Source organism: Poecile atricapillus, chromosome 1 (genome assembly GCF_030490865.1).
Source record: "Poecile atricapillus isolate bPoeAtr1 chromosome 1, bPoeAtr1.hap1, whole genome shotgun sequence".
NCBI classification, from domain to species: Eukaryota; Metazoa; Chordata; class Aves; order Passeriformes; family Paridae; genus Poecile; species Poecile atricapillus.
Genome location: NC_081249.1, coordinates 79,594,539 through 79,612,027, shown reverse-complemented (window position 1 = coordinate 79,612,027; position 17,489 = coordinate 79,594,539). Strand labels below are relative to the sequence as shown.

Below are 17,489 nucleotides of genomic sequence, written 5' to 3'. Positions count from 1 at the left end.
GCAAGTAACAAAGCAACAAAGAAATCATGAGTGATGGGTCAGGTCTCCTACCCCGACCAATGAGTCCTTTGTGTGGCCTTTCCCAAGTCATTAATTGGACTTTTTCTTATTTTAAAGCCTTTGAATAAAAAGTTTGTTCTGTTTTACTTACTGTGAAATTAGATGTGTGCTTTCATAGGCATATTCTGGAAAAGATACTTTTTGTTTCTAGCGCTGAAAAAGAGTCAACTCTTCAGATTTCACTATTACATAGTTTGTCAAGGGTTTTGCTGCCACACTGCCCACAGCAATCTGTGGTTTACAAAGTCTGCAAAGCACATTCCCCCCAGGGAGTGACTTCTCCAATGGCAAAACCCACAAAATGTCATCAGAGCAACACATGCATAATGTAACTTGTGAAAGGCAAAGCTTGGAAAACAGTGATTCTTATTATTTATCAGGGTCAGTTTGTGATACATTGAAATGGGTGTAATAGGCAGCAAGAGCAGCACCCTGGACTGTTCTGTCCCTCTCCAAGTTTCCTTAAGATTAATACTGAAGTTTTAAAGACAGTTTAAGGCAAAGAGCACGGTGTTCATTCACAGTTTCAGTGTTATGCCATTCATAAACTGCAACAGAAAGGAGGAAAATAGGTGTTGGAGGGGAAAGAGAATTAGCTGGCAATAAAGACAGCCATCACTGGGAAAGAGAGAGTGTGGATGCAACAAAAAATAGAATCCTTCTGTGCCACCAGTGCCCTGAGATCAGCTGTCCTTGGTGGTACATATTGATCTGTATGGGGTGTGCTTGTGTGGTAGTGAGGTTGTGTCTCCTCTGCCCACCTCAGGTGCTGTAAGAACAATCTGAGGTGTCACAGCAGCTTGAAGTCTCCACTGCTGTTACAATTTGATGTTGCCAGTACGCCCCAATACAATATACTGGACAGAAAGCAGAGGATTCAGCTGAATCTTGATTGTATAAAAAGCAGATTTAAGCAATGTGAAAAGGATTCTTTTATAGCCTTATTAATAGTGAAGGGGAAAGGAAATTGGATAATAGTTCTAGAAGTCTCTTGTAACTGAGGCAGTTACAAGGAAGAAAAAAATCTTTCCTTATGACCACTGCAAATGAAAATATGGGCTTCTTTATCAGGCTCTGAGTAGGTCTTACAGTTAGTATCATTTTGCTTCTAAAGTCAAATCGTTTCCATTTCTTCTGATCTGACAAGTAAGCATTTAATATTAAATAACATTTCTCAGTCCCACCATGCAGCAGCATAACATCTTCAGCCATTCAAAGCAAATTGCATTTCTCTAGGTGCTTATTCAGTAGTCTGACTAGACTTCAATAACTTTGAATTTCTTTTTTTTACTAACTATAGGTTCTTATCAAAGTGTTGGATAACAACGATAACGGCCCGGAATTCTCTCAGCCAAGTTACGATGTCACCATTTCAGAGGACATCCTCCCTGATACTGAAATTCTGCAAATTGAAGCTATAGACAGAGACGAAAAGCATAAGCTGAGCTACACCATTCACAGCAGCATCGATACAGTCAGCATGAGGAAGTTCAGAATTGATCCCAACACCGGGGTTCTCTACACGGCTGAGAGATTAGACCACGAAGCTCAAGATAAGCACATCCTTAATGTCATGGTAAGAGTGCAATATTCCCTTGGGTCTGGCCACAGTCATGGCTGCTTCAGGTACATACATAAAGTAGTCTTCACTTGAGCGAAGGACTCAGTGCAATGAGTAGCCACTAATTTAATCTTACCTGCCCTGCTGTGTATTTATTTCACAGTTTTTATTTCAGCTTTTTGGGAAACTTTATTGTGAATTCATTGTATGGAATGTGATATGATTCTCTATCTCAAGGGAGAGCAAGCAGGAAATTATTTAATCTCGTGGCATCTGGTCCTCTCCTTCAAGGTAATTTTCATAGTTTCTGAAGTGAGGCTGAAAGTTATTTGAGAAGTTATTCACAGGGAGATAACTGCTTTCTTGCCATGGAGAATGCTACAGCCTTTCTGAATACAAGCCTCATTTATAGCTTACTTTTATGGACTTATTTCAGTACATAAACTGTTGATATACAAAATAGCTTTCTTTTATCGACATTTCCAAATCTTTGGGTATGCAGAAGAAACTTAATTACCAAGTTTTGCTTGGTGTGCCTGGACTACAGAACATAAATCTGTCTGTTTTCAAGTGGAGATTGTATATCATGGAGGTTTTTTTTTTAATTAAAAAAACAAACAAAAAACCAAACAAAAGACAACAAGCAAAAAACACCCAAACAACAAAAAACATTGTGTTAGTTTAAACATTGTAGTCCGCTATTTTCTTTAACCACTTCTGCAGCAGAGGCCCTGTAAGGAACTACTCATGGTGTGTTAGGTCCAGGGGAAGCTTTAGCAGGGCACCCTAGAAAGCAAAAAGCTGCTGTGAAATGCAGAAAAATCAATCTGAGTGTGGTCTCCACTCACAGAGTAAAATGTTGCAAGTCCTTTGACGAGGAGACTAAGAAATAGCAATAAACTGAGTCACAGAAACACTTGGCTAAGAGAGGTCATTCCCTGGTGCTTTGTTTTGAACTCCACCTTATACAACAGGTCTTTTCCCCTGCTTAAGAAGAACTAAAATGTTGGGGAGATAGTGGTGGCAGGACTATCAGTGAGGCAGTGCTGAGGTATTTTGGATGGGGTTGAGACAGGTGTGGTAATTTACACCTCTGTTGACAGCTACCAGCACTTCATAAAGCAATTCCTGCTCTATTTACTGTTCACATGATCATCTACGTGTATAATCATGAAGTAGTCCATTGGCAGCTACAAGCACTAGACTGACATGCCTATATGCTGTAAAGAAGGCAGTGGCAAGAAAAAGGCATGACCTTTCAGCAAGTATAAAAAAAAAAAGAATTTCTTGCGAACCTCAACCCAAATTTAAGCTGCCACTTCAGAAATTCATGTCATGATGGTTAGCTGCAATGCATTTTTTTCACAAGTGAAAAAAAAAAAGTCGCTAAGCTCCTTCCTGTTCCTCTGATTTTAGTATCTGCCATCCCATGTGTGAATGTATTTCAGACTGTTCTTTGGGACAAATGGATTTTTTTACTACCTTGTATTAAATAAAATTGAAAGTAGTATTCACACTCAGATGAGTAATATTTGTGCAGTTTTTCTAGATGACTGTCAAATTGTGTGTTATGCACTTGTTCTATAGGTTCGAGATCAAGAATTCCCTTATAGAAGAAACCTGGCCAGAGTCATCATAAATGTGGAAGACTCCAATGACCACAGTCCCTACTTCACCAGCCCATTGTATGAAGCCTCAGTGTTTGAATCAGCAGCAGTTGGCTCAGCAGTGTTGCAGGTCACGGCTCTGGACAAAGACAAAGGAGAAAATGCAGAGCTTATCTATACTATTGAAGCAGGTTAGGACAGAGGCCAAAAATGAAGTACCATGAATTGTGCCAGACACAGAACAGTGATGTGATGGTGATATGTCTTGACACACAATTCAGCTTCTTTGGTCTACTTTCTCCTGTACAGATGGGCAAAGGAGTTGTTTCATTGGGGCTTTTTTAATTCTTTTTTTGATTCTACTATACTCAAAACCTGTCAGAACAAGCTCATTCAGGAATAGGTTGCCTCCGAGAGGTTATGGAGTCTCCTCTGGAGACGTTCAGAACCCCACAGGATCCTGTGCAACCTGCTGTAGGTGAACCTGCCTTAGCAGGAAGGTTGGACCAGATGCTCTCCAGTGGTCCCTTTCCAGCCCAGCCATTCTGTTATTCTGTGACTGAGTCATTTTCAACAGATGGCTACAGAGCCTGCTACCTCTGAGTCATTGGGTCAAAGCCATCACAGAAGATAGTTACTCAAAACTGCAGCCAGTGACTTGTTTTCAGGGTTCTGGTTTCGGACTAGTGTACAGTGGATCCTCCATAAAAAAAATGCCACAACAGCTGGTATGTCCTGACATCTTTGCCAGTATTCAGACCACAAGAGCACAGAAACTAAGAACAGGACTATGCTTAAACTTCTGCCAGAGCATTTTAATAGCTCTTGAAACTAACTAACTAACTAACTAACTAACTAACTAACTAACTAACTAACTATCTGATACCAGACGAAAACTATTCTGCTGTTAAACTGTGGATATTTGCATTCAGCACACAGTCTGTACCAGCAAAAGCATTCTTCTACTGGTGCAACAGCACAGTAGGAAGACATTTGCATTATCACTGACATACATGCAAGTGAATGTAAGTTTCTCTGGGTCACATGAATCAGAAGTTAAGAATTATCTTTGAGATAAAACATTGACAGGTATATAAGAGAGGGATGCCTGGAAAAAGAGAAAGAATTACAAATTTGTAACCTTAGCATTTTGTAATGTTTCATTTCTGCTTAAGGAGTTTGATTCATAGTATGAATCTTTCCACTGTAATACTAGCAAAACTTGAAACTTATATTGCCATAAAAGGAAGTTACAGGTACTTCAGATTGCACTCACTTTAGGCAGATTGCAAGCCTTTCCTGGCATTAGTCTCTCATCCTACTGCATCATTATTTATTCCTATATTATTATAAAGACTTGTTACTGCCTAGGATAGCTTATGTCAATTAGGAACAGGTTAAGTGACAAATAACTAATGAAACAGGAGTATCTACACTGTCTCATGCTGATTTAGTTTCATATCATTCAAGCTCACACCTTAAATTAAGATGATATAACCTGAAGTTTAGAGAAGGCCCAAGGAACACGTTTTCTGTCATTATCTTGTATGCTCTGTGGAAGACGATTACCTTCAGCAAACCAGAACGTGAAATCTTTTGCAGCTGAAAGTGTTGAACTTAGAATGAGGAAGATGTTAGCACTCCAAATATTTCCTTTATGCCCTGCATTTGGTCTGAGCAGTTATTTCTCACTATTCTCCAGTGGCCTTTAACTTAAATTAGAGGTAATCTTACATGTGCCCAGACAGGACAGCGCTGTGCTGTATGGAACAAATTCTGAGCCCACTGGATTAGGTTCTTGGGGCACTGTTTTTCAAGATTATTTCCAGCTTTTTCTTGACACCTTATTACTATTATGGGTTCCAAATCATCTGGAGGTGCCACCATAATGTAAAGAGCATCCTGACATCTAAGGACTGTAGTTCCCATTACACTGGTAATAGAATCCTATGTGATGCAGACAGGAAAATACTATGATTAGAAAAGATGCTTTAGCTATTAGATGATTTCTAGAGACTCTCTTTTTCATTACAGCCTGTTTATGTTTCCTCATGAGCTCTCTCTGCAGTGTCAGACCACAGACTTCCATTTACTCACACTCCAGGCCTCACACTCCACCAGTTTCATTATCCACAGATGTCCCAGTCTCAGATGCATCAAAATTCAGTATTCTGCTGCTGTAGTTTCTATGATCCATAAAATGTGCAGTTGAGGATATTGATTTTAACTGCAGAATTCAGGATTGTACACAGCCCTCTGATTCACGGGAATTACTCACCTTATCTTACATTGCTCTGAAGAGAGCAATTGGTAAAAAAAGTCGTTTTTGTGTAATTTCATAAGAAATTCCTAAAGGAGAAGAACCAGCTCTAGGCTTGCAGGAGACATTCAGTGGCTCAAAATTATTTGTATTAGCAAGCACTGACAAAATAACAGCAGCGGCATTTGTAGTGTCTGTAAATGTGACAGGTAACCGTGATTTTTATAAGAATTTGTAGCTCTGGAAGAATCTCACCTCCTGGGTGAATAGCACAATTTTTGGTTTAGCTAGTAGAGTAAACTTTACTGATCTGAAAGGAAGGATATAAATAGAAAGCCACTATCAGTGTTGAACTACATAGAGTAGTATATAGCTTAAATTAGCCTCCAGAATTTACAACAGGTAGTGAATCATATCTTAAAAATAGTTCACATTACCTCACTTCATTTAGGATTCCATGTATTTGGCATTCCAGCTGCAACTTACACATTTACTGCTCTGTGCACAGTACCTGTAACAATTGCTATTAAAAAAAAACAACCCTCTTTTGTATCACCTGAGATATATTTCTCTCCCAGCCTTGGTTGGATGCTTCACTGTAGATTGGAAACATTTCTGGATTGTAAGAATTAATTACAATAGAGGAAACATGGTACAGTGACTGAAATCACTGTAACTCAGTATATGCTTTCTGCATTTAGAATCAAATTCAGGAAAAGAGTCTGCATGCTTATATATGCCATATATATATGCAGCAAACACTCAGCAAACCAGAAAAATAAGGATTGCCAATTAAAGATGATCTCTAATTACAGGGTAAGAACACATACAGAAAGTTTTGAATGTGTCTTGCTGAAGAAGAGATTGACAAAATGACCAGAAGGAAATAAAGGCCCCCAAAAAGTTCTCTTATCCAAACTTACTGTTTTCACCTTTATGCAGTGATATCTGTGCTTTCATGTTGTAACAGGCATTTCATGACATTTTCTGCTAAATCTCACTCATCTGGATGCATCCTCCTCAGAGATCATATGATAAACCTTCATGCCACAAGACACTTGAATCTCTTTTCTATGCTATTTGCTCTATTTTATTTTTTCTAAATGCCACTTTAACCTTTTTATATTCAGTTCTTTGAGTCTTAAACTACTGTAATCTCCTGTATGGTTTCTTAATATCCCATTCAATTAGGAGCCTGAGTTGTTATCCATTAGTCATGTAATTGGCTTGTTAGCCTCTGATCTCATTTCTTTGCCTTAGGTGTACATGAATTTGACTAATTTCTGTAATTTAGGGATGCTTTTCCTTACTTCAGTAGAAGTACATGCAGTTCTTGCTCAGAGGCTGGTACTGGGAATCAAGGTAGAGGTAGCAACAGTAGTTTCTGATGCTTTGAATACCTATACCATCTACTGAGCTCTCTAGCAGAAAGAAAGTCTGGAAGGGCCTTTAGAATACTTCAACACTGGGGTTTTCTTGGGTTTTTTTAAGTAACTGCCTTTAAAAATGCAGTTTGTTGCTCCTGGTTTAAATTATCATCAAGTGAGTGTTTAATTTCTAATCTCATTCCAATATTTTTGTTTTAGGAAACACAGGAAACACATTCAAGATTGAACCAGTTTTAGGCATCATTACATTACTCAAGGAGCCAGACTTAACCACAATGGGACAGTTTGTTTTATCAGTCAAAGTGACTGATCAAGGTTCTCCAGCACTGTCTGCAACAGCAATTGTGCGTATATCTGTGACAATGGCAGATAACTCCCACCCTAAGTTCACTCTAAAAGAATACCAAGCAGAGGTTAATGAAAATGTGGATATTGGTACTTCCGTCATTTCTCTTTCTGCAATTAGTCAGTCTACATTAGTTTACGAGGTTAAAGATGGCAATGTTGATGGAGTCTTCACTATAAACCCATATTCTGGAGTGATCACCAGTCAAAAGGCCCTTGATTATGAACGTGCTTCCTCCTATCAGCTCATCGTACAGGCAACAAATATGGCAGGCATGGCATCAAATGCCACTGTGAACATTCAGATTGTTGATGAAAATGATAACCCACCCGTTTTTCTCTTCTCTCAGTACTCGGGCAGCATAAGCGAAGCTGCTCCTGTGAACAGCGTGGTCCGGAGTGCGAATAACAGTCCCCTTGTCATACGTGCCACCGATGCTGACAGCAACCAGAATGCTTTGCTTGTCTACCAGATTGTTGAATCAACTGCAAAAAAGTATTTCACGGTAGATTCCAGCACAGGTGCAATCAGAACAATTGCAAATTTAGACCATGAAACCATAGCCCACTTCCATTTCCATGTTCACGTTAGAGACAGTGGGAATCCCCAGCTTACAGCAGAGAGCCCAGTTGAAGTGACCATTGAGGTAACTGATGTCAATGACAACCCACCAGTCTTCAGCCAGGCCGTATTTGAGACAGTCTTGCTCCTGCCCACGTATATTGGTGTCGAGGTTCTCAAAGTCAAAGCTTCAGACCCCGATTCAGAGATCCCTCCAGAACTAACATTTAGTATAATTGAAGGCAATATGGATCATTTTTTAATTGACTCAAGCACAGGGGTACTCACCATTAAAAACAATAGTCTCTCCAAAGACCATTATATGCTAATAGTAAGAGTATCTGATGGGAAGTTTTACAGCACTGCTATGGTGACAATAATGGTAAAAGAAGCTATGGATAGTGGACTCCATTTCACACAAAATTTTTATTCCACTTCGATCTCAGAAAACAGCACCAATATCACAAAGATCGCTGTGGTGAATGCTGTTGGCAACCGCCTCAATGAGCCTTTGAAATACAGCATATTAAACCCAGGAAACAAATTTAAGATCAAATCCACCTCAGGAGTCATTCAGACCACTGGTGTCCCCTTTGACCGAGAGGAGCAGGAGCTGTATGAGTTGGTGGTGGAAGCAAGCCGAGAGCTAGATCACCTCCGTGTCGCTCGAGTCGTGGTGAGAGTTTACATTGAGGACATAAATGACAATGCCCCGGTGTTTGTAGGGCTTCCGTACTACGCTGCTGTGCAGGTCGATGCTGAACCTGGTACCCTGATATATCGAGTGACAGCTATTGATAAAGACAAGGGTGACAATGGCGAGGTGTCATACCTGCTGAAGGAAGACTATGGACATTTTGAAATTGATAGAGGATCTGGTAGCGTCACTTTAAAAGAAGCCTTCAATTCTGATTTGTCTAATATAGAGTACTTGGTCGTCATTCTTGCCAAAGATGGTGGTAACCCTTCTTTGTCTGCGTCAGTAGAGCTACCCATTACTATTGTTAACAAAGCAATGCCTGTGTTTGACAAGCCCTTCTATACAGCTTCCGTGAATGAAGATGTAGAAATGCACATGCCGATTTTAAGCATAAATGCAACAAGTCCAGAAGGCCAGGGTATCATTTATATCATTGTTGATGGAGATCCCTACAACCAGTTTAATATCGACTTTGATACTGGAGTTCTGAGTGTCATCAGCCCACTGGACTATGAAATAAATTCTCTTTTCAAGCTGATGGTGCGAGCCAGCGATGCTCTCACTGGCGCTCGCGCTGAGGTAACTGTGGACTTGATTGTTAATGATGTTAATGATAATCCTCCAGTTTTTGATCAGTCAGCTTATAATGCTACTCTGTCCGAAGCTTCTTTGATTGGAACTCCTGTACTGCAGGTTGTTGCTACTGATGCTGACTCTGACAATAACAAGATTGTACAGTATCAGATAGTCCAGGACACCTTTAACAGCACTGACTATTTCCATATAGACAGCAGCAGTGGCCTAATTTTGACAGCCCGGATGCTGGATCATGAACTCATACAGCAGTGCAGCTTGAAAGTCAGAGCAACCGATAATGGGTTCCCACCTCTGAGCAGTGAGGTTCTCATTAGTATCTCAATAACAGATATGAATGACAACCCTCCAGTTTTCAACCAGTTAATATATGAATCATATGTGAGCGAACTGGCACCTCGAGGTCATTTTGTGACTTGTGTCCAAGCTTCTGATGCCGACAGCTCTGATTTTGACAGGCTGGAGTACAGCATCCTATCAGGAAATGATCGGACCAGTTTCATTATGGACAGCAAGAGTGGTGTTATCACCCTTTCCAACCATCGCAAGCAGAGGATGGAGCCCATGTACAGCCTAAATGTCTCTGTGTCAGATGGGCTGTTCACCAGCACAGCTCAGGTGCACATACAGATCCTTGGGGCCAACCTCTACAGCCCTGTGTTTTCACAGAGCATTTATGTTGCAGAGGTTAGAGAAAACGCTGCTCCTGGAACGAAGGTAATCCACGTGAAGGCAACGGACGGGGATTCAGGTGTATATGGCCAGATCAGCTACTCCATAATAAATGACTTCGCCAAGGACCGATTCTTGATTGATGCAAATGGGCAGATTCTGACAACTGAGAGGTTAGACCGTGAGAACCCACTGGAAAGTGATATCGATATATTCTTGAGAGCCCTTGATGGAGGTGGCAGGACTACATTTTGCACTGTGAGAGTGATAGTAGTGGATGAGAATGACAATGCTCCCAAATTTATGACAGTTGAATACAGAGCAAGTGTCAAAGCTGATGTTGGGAAGGGTTACTTGGTGACCCAAGTGCAAGCAGTAGATCTAGATGATGGAGCCAATGCCAGAATTACCTATTCTCTGTATAGCGAAGCCTCAGTTTCAATAGCTCATCTGCTTGAAATAGATCCAGATAATGGATGGATGGTCACCAAGGGTAGCTTTAACCACCTGAAAAGCACTGTTCTGTCATTCTTTGTAAAAGCAGTTGATGGTGGCATTCCTGTAAAACATTCCCTCATTCCTGTCTACATCCATGTTTTACCGCCAGAAACCATTTTGCCTTCTTTTTCTCAACCCCAGTATTCTTTCACCGTGGCAGAAGACACACTCATAGGCAGTACTATTGACATTCTGCATGTTCTGCCCAATCAAGGTGCTTTGTATAGTACAGTTAATGGTGAGCTACCTGAAAACAACAAAGATGGGGTTTTCATCATAGAGAAAGACACAGGGCTCATAAAATTGGATAAGAGACTTGACCATGAAATAAATCCCGCCTTCCACTTCAAAGTTTCAGCCACAATTCAGTTAGACAAAGTAGACGTTGTGCTGACTGTGGATGTGGAGGTGAAGGTGTTGGATGTAAATGACAACAAGCCTGTGTTTGAAACAGCTAACTATGATGCTATAATAATGGAAGGGATGCCCATAGGAACAAAACTTATGCAAGTCAAAGCGGTTGATGCAGACTCAAGTGCGAATGGCCAGGTCATGTACACACTTGCAGTGGAATCGGAGCTGCAGAAGATCACAGAAGCATTCACCATTGATAGCAACAGTGGCTGGATTAGTACACTGAAGGATCTGGACCACGAAAAGGATTCTGCTTTCACCTTTGCAGTTGTGGCCTCAGATCTGGGGGAAGCTTTGTCCTTGTCCTCAACCACCTTGGTCTCAGTCACTGTGACAGATATAAACGATAATGCACCCGTCTTTGAGCATGAGGTGTACAGAGGGTCAGTGAAGGAGAGTGACCCTCCAGGGGAAGTTGTGGCTGTTCTTAGCACCTGGGATGAAGACACATCTGATGTCAATCGGCAGGTTAGCTACCATATTACAGGTGAGAAACAGCTTGCATGCTTTCTTCCCATTACCAGCTTAGTGAAGAACTGTGCATGTGTCCAGTTTTAGGTGAATATTTAGCAGGGTTTCAGATAAATTATCACTGTGAATGAGCCAGTTACATTCCTTTTTGTTCTTTTTTGACAGAATTTGCAGAAAAGCTGTAAAGAGGGAGAGCAATGTGTTTGTGTGTCTGTCTTTATGTCTGTGTTACTCTCAATTTTCCAAGATGAATGCTTCCTGATTTGCTTCAGTGCAATGTTGTGTAGCCATCAACCCATTATAATTGATACGTCAGCTTGAAAACCATCATGACTTAATGTTTCAAACAAGAGAAAAGGAAAATTTTCTTCTTACAGAGAAAATCCTTTTACTTCCAAGCATTTAAATTTTTTTTTTGAAATAACGTTTTTCTTTTTGAGATAGGAAAGTAGATGCCAGAGCCATTTTGAAATACCACTATTTGGAATGGGGTGGAGGTGGGGGCACAAATTAATTTTACATTATGGAGTGAGGGGATGCCATTTCTTATTAGCACAGATTTCTGGCCAGGGAAATAGTAATATACTTAGAACCACTGGTTAGCTGCCATGCATTGTTATATACAGCATAATAACATGATTACATTACTAATACATTTTTCAAAGCATGGTAATGCTGCTCTTTCCTATTGTGTAATATTTATTATCATTCTTTTTTCCTAGATTCAGCCTGGCTTTGTGTAAGTATGTTATGAGTGATGGGTGCTGCAGCTATTTTTCTCATTCCATCTTGCATTGTCCAATAGATTTTGTTAAGGAACAAATTTTTCACTCCGCCCAACCTTAGCAATTCAAGAGCTAGTATTAACTGCCTAGTAATAACCAAATTATTGGAAAAATTCACATTTTTCTCACTAGATGGGATTCAACATATATAAGACTGCATGTAGGAAGCAGGCTGTGGGCAAAAATTACTTAACTAATGGGAAAACAGTTTTTGTATCTTGCTCTGGAGGGTAAGGCTCCTATCCCTTTCTTAGCTATCAAAATGGAAGTGGCTGTGGGATGGTGTGTAGGGAGAGATGTGACACTCCAGTTAGCCACAGACTGCCTGTGTAACATATACAAGTAGCATCATTTTCAAAGCAACCGGAAATTCGTTGATTAATTGTAACTTGAAATTTTGGATTCAATTTAAAGGTTTGTAAAGACTATGTGTTTATAATGTAATGTGTTGTAGGATATTAGAAATAGGGGCAAAAGTAGTCCTGTGTGTAAATGTCAGGATTTAGAGGCTCTGAGCAAGGTGCATTAGCTGCTGGTAGCCCACTTCCCACATCTGTAAATCGGTAGTGCCTCATACTAGAGATTTTGGGATATTTGAAGTAGTAGTGTAGAAAGTACTACGGGAAATGAAAACCCTTAGGTTTGTAACAAAGATACGTTAGTGTGCTGTGATCTTTGGCTTTGTTGTGAAGTCTCGCAGTCATCTCTTATAATGAATTATGTCTTTAGCTACATAGTGTTTTTTCTTCACAAACCTGTGCTGTTAATTTAGTAAAAACTGGACTTTTGAATAATAATTGTCAGTTTTGACTCGTAAATTATAGATGATTCTGTACCTTAGTTTCTGTCACAGTTCAAAATATGACAGATATTTTGCTGCTCTGTTAGCTTCTGAAAACATTAGATGTCAAAGTCCAAAACTTTCTAAATGTACAATTACTAAAGCACATGGGCTCAGAAATTCCACTTCCTTTGAATATATCATTTGAGCTTGGGAAATGCGCAAGGAGAAATTAGGTTCTTTTGATTAAAATGTCAAAACATGTTAAAATAACAGTTTCACTCACAAAATAATCTATTCACACTTTACCTTAAGTTGATCTCAGGAAGTGGGCTTGAGTATTTAATGGAATCAAATTAACTAGATGATTATTCAAAAGCTGTGGCTTTCTGGAGGCATTTTGATTCATAGAAACTTCTGTGAATACAGCAAACTCTGAGTAAAAACAGTACATTAATAAAAAGGAAGAAGAAAAAAAAATTATGGGACTGTCATATGGATCCACCAAAAACAGCTTTGTGAAAATGCATCTGCAGTGAAGTAACACATAGAAGATAGAGAGATACAGACAGACAGACAGACAGACAGACAGAGAAAGATAGAAAGATAGAAAGGACAGAAGAGAAGGGAAGGGGTAGTGGGAGGGAGGGAGGGAGGGAGGGAGGGAGGGAGGGAGGGAGGGAGGGAGGGAGGGAGGGAGGGAGGGAGGGAGGGAGGGAGGGAGGGAGGGAGGGAGGGAGGAAGGAAGGAAGGAAGGAAGGAAGGAAGGAAGGAAGGAAGGAAGGAAGGAAGGAAGGAAGGAAGGAAGGAAGGAAGGAAGGAAGGAAGGAAGGAAGGAAGGAAGGAAGGAAGGAAGGAAGGAAGGAAGGAAGGAAGGAAGGAAGGAAGGAAGGAAGGAAGGAAGGAAGGAAGGAAGGAAGGAAGGAAGGAAGGAAGGAATCTATCTCATTATTTAGAAGATAAGAGACATAAACATTCTGGGGCAAATGTGATCACTGAAGAGGCTTTTGTGCTCTTTTGAGAAATACAAATGCCTATTGCACTCTTCTGGTCAATCTTGAAAAGGAGTAAATACATTTGGGTGGATAAATAAATATTCTGCTTGGATTTCTTCAGTTTATGATTGTTTTCCATGGTTTCTGGCAAGTAGTTGCCATTGTCAAATCCACCTTCATTTGCATTTGATGGCAAGGGGAAAAAATTTAGCACTTACTCTTTGTTATTTGTAGTTCAGTAGCAGCTGGAGATGTTCACAAAGCAAAAGCACTATACATAAATCTTAATAGAAAATCAATAGGAAGGGCAGATGACACAAATGCACTTAGGAAGCACTGTAGTTTTCTTTTGAAGGCTCATTTGAGATCATTGCCTATATCATTTGAGGCAGTTTGTCTAAAACCAGGGCTCTTCTGATATCTAGCCAGCCTACACCCAGCCAAATATTACTGAGATTTAGGAGTGGCAAGCCATGAAAACCCACCAGAAAAATGTCAGCTGCCAAGACATTGGTACAGTAAAGTGTTTTGTGTTCCTTAGTGAGGTTAATTAGGCTTCATCAGGCACATAAAGCTAGGCAGTCAATAGTCTTTAAGCTTGGTTCAGCAGAATACAAGGAAGATGGACAGTGTGTTTTGGAAGAAAGAAGTTGTATACAGTAGGTTATTTGCTGGGTTGATTACCCAGTATGAGCAAAGGTGTAGCTTTTGTCAGTTTTTGTCATATATTTGAGATACTGGGATTCTGGAGAAATGGATATTTCAGTGTTTGGGAAGGCCTTGTGTTGCCAGATGAAGAACAGTTTCTGCAATTTTATGGTTGCAAAGCTAAGAGGATTGGATTTATCATTTCAGAAGCTCAATAAACATGCAGCATCTTAAACGGGAAGTGGAGGATAAACCTATTGATTTTGTGTGATGCAAACGCCTAGAGTTCTAACTGGGAATTGAAAGTACCTAAATAAATGCATAAATGTAAGACAGAAACTAAATAAATAAGTTAGTAAATATTCAGTTCCCCCTCCCATATGGGGGCATTGCAGTGAAAACTGATACTGTTGGCTTCTAGTTTCCCATTCCCTTTTAGTTGCTATAATGGCCTCTGTGTGTGCTTTAGTAATGATGTGTGTCAGGATTTGTTTATTTTGGATCACTGTGTCTCTGCATTTCATTTGTATCTGGCTGTTTTCTTTCTTTACTTAAACTTGAGCTTGATTTGGCTTTGTACTATTTGCTGACTAGGGAGGGAGGGAGAGCATTATTTAAACTTCAAGTAACAAAAGATAAAAGATACTGCTGATTCTTTTAGCCTCAAAGCCTTTCTAAAAAGTTACTGGAGTGTTTTTTGTAGCTAGCACTTCACTGTTGTGACATTCAAAGTAGAACATAAGAAAACTGCCAAAAGATTTTAAAGAATCCATTAATACATGTAGTCAGGAGGCTTCCGTTTAGAAAAGCGACATTATTCAGAGTGAAAAACTAATTAATTAGAATGCCCCTAGGAAACTGAATCTGCTTGCATATATTAGTGAAAAAGTTAATTAATCACTGCAGAACGAGATCTGCATCAAGACATATGTATAAGTACTAGGGAATGATTTCCTGGGCCACAGTGTGCATTTTTTTGCCTTTCTATTTTTAAGAATGTTTTCTGGTGGTGTTTTTAGTTTTATATCTCATTATTTTACTTACACTTTATAGTCCACCTTTGCTTTCTGTCAGAAAAGTATAGAGCCTGTCCTGAGAAGCAAAAAAAAGAAACAAAAAACAAAGTGCTCATGAAAAAGACATGCAGATAAACCCTATCCCTGCTTCTTGCACAGGTTTCTTGGTCATTCAGGTTGAATCTTTTCTAGCAGAGTAAAGGAGAGGAAAAGAGATCCCAAGGACCATTTTTTAATACATATTCCCCAAATTCCTAGGTAGGATTTAAAAGCCTTTCCATTAGCAACAAAGCAACAGTAATTTTAAAATTGCTCCAAGGTAGTGTTACTGCTAACGATAAAAGCCACCAGCTGATTTTAATTAGATTTTACCTTTCCTCTTTCCTTAGCAATGGGATGCCTGTACCTTGAGTGTATTGCTTTCTGGTTGGTCAGGACAGTTAATCATTTCCTTTTACAAAAGGACTAATATGCAGGAAAGCCCTGATTAATATCACGAAGCAAAATAAGAATATTTAAGACTACTTTTATTAATGGTTTACAACATTAAACTCACTATGACAAGATTACAGCCTTTTATAAAGGAGAGTTAAGCTTTTTTTATGCTGGCATTGAACTGAATAGAAGGAATTTAATGTCAGTCAGCAGGGGTCTGGCTTCTTTGAAGTCACATTCAGACTCAAGTCAGTGGACAGATTCTGATTTCCTTGGATTGTATTCAGATCTGGCCAGCAGTACACATCAACACTCTGTGTAACCCTCTTTATGAGAAATGTGTGTTTATATGACACAACAGATTAAATAATGTGTCCTCTGGTGATTATCCCAGACTGCCATAGAAACCAGTGAGAAAACTGCTCAGTTTTGTGATCAAAAAGGGTGGTTCTCTATCAACAGAAAATATCTGTATTTGATACATAAGTTTAGTGTTCTGTATGATTCAAAAGCCTTTTATAATTATAATGCCTATCTGACTAATTTTCTGGAAATCCTATTCATTACAACTTGCTTTTTTTGGCACAGTCACAGCTAGCACAAATGGTGACTCTTAACAAGAAAGATTTGCTCAGCCTGACTCAACTGACTTAGTTTTAGTATTAAATAGAAACCAGTCTATCTTGTCACTGGTAGCTAATGAAGAAGGCACAGATTATGGCCTGTGACCTCTTTCCTGCTTTTTGATGTAGAAAGAAGGTATGGAATGGACGTTAGACTTTTTTGATTGGTTTTAAGCTCAACTTCAAGTTCAGACCTTCTCTTGTTATTTTGACCAAAAGGTCCCTGAGAACTGACAGAATTGTGACAACAGAAGCAACATCAGATACACTAATTGCCTGACAACAGAGTCAACACAAATAAATTCAGCCTTGGATTTTTTTTTTTTTTAATACTTACTTATGCAGCCATTCAGTGGAAGTACTAGAGGGGAAGGTTTAAGAACCTGGTCTTTCCATTCAGCTTGTACAGATCCTGTGACACATGTCAGAACCCTGATTAATTTGTAAGCAAATGTACACTAGCATGTTTGACATTCTTGTGTGTTACGAGAAAGAATAAGCAATTCCTTAATAGTTTTACAGCAGTTTTAAACATGAACAACATGGAAAGTAGTTCTCAGATGGAATTCCTGCATGGAGACCATAGGAGAAAGCTTAATATAGTGGGCAAAGAGCTAGTAGCGGGTTAGCTGCAATTACAGTTCAGCCAGTGGAGCATCATGGTGCTTTTTAATATATCCTCACTCAGTTTCTGTAGCACATGAGTTTGGTATGACTATAGTGCTCTATCCTGAATTATTAAATGTGCAGTTACGTTTTTACAGGCCAAACTGGGCACAGAAGACTGAGAGGTTGGCTTTACTGGCTTTGGCTAGGGTAGAATTAATTTTATAAGTAGAATCTGCTATTGAGCTATGATTTGGATTTGTGATGTCACAGGAATGTTTTAGTTACTGCTGAGCAGAGCTTGCACAGGGTCAAGGCCTTTTCTGATCCTCATGCACCCCACCAGTGTGGAGGGTGGGGATGCACAAGGAGTTGAGAGGAGATGGCTGGGATAGCTGATCCCAACTGACCACAGGGACATTCCACTCCATGTTGCCACATGCTCAGCATATAAAAGCTGAGGGAAGA

At 39.7% G+C, this 17,489-nt stretch overlaps 1 protein-coding gene across 1 annotated transcript in view; it reads left to right on the top strand.

The window, feature by feature from the left end:
- FAT3 (FAT atypical cadherin 3) overlaps positions 1 to 17,489 on the top strand; it is a 398,795-nt gene that overhangs the window by 309,276 nt on the left and 72,030 nt on the right. Inside the window, exons 10-12 of the mRNA XM_058828676.1 lie at positions 1,361 to 1,636; positions 3,209 to 3,419; positions 7,075 to 11,148. Of these exons, the coding sequence (XP_058684659.1) occupies positions 1,361 to 1,636; positions 3,209 to 3,419; positions 7,075 to 11,148 (4,561 nt within the window). The remainder of the gene's footprint in view (positions 1 to 1,360; positions 1,637 to 3,208; positions 3,420 to 7,074; positions 11,149 to 17,489) is intronic.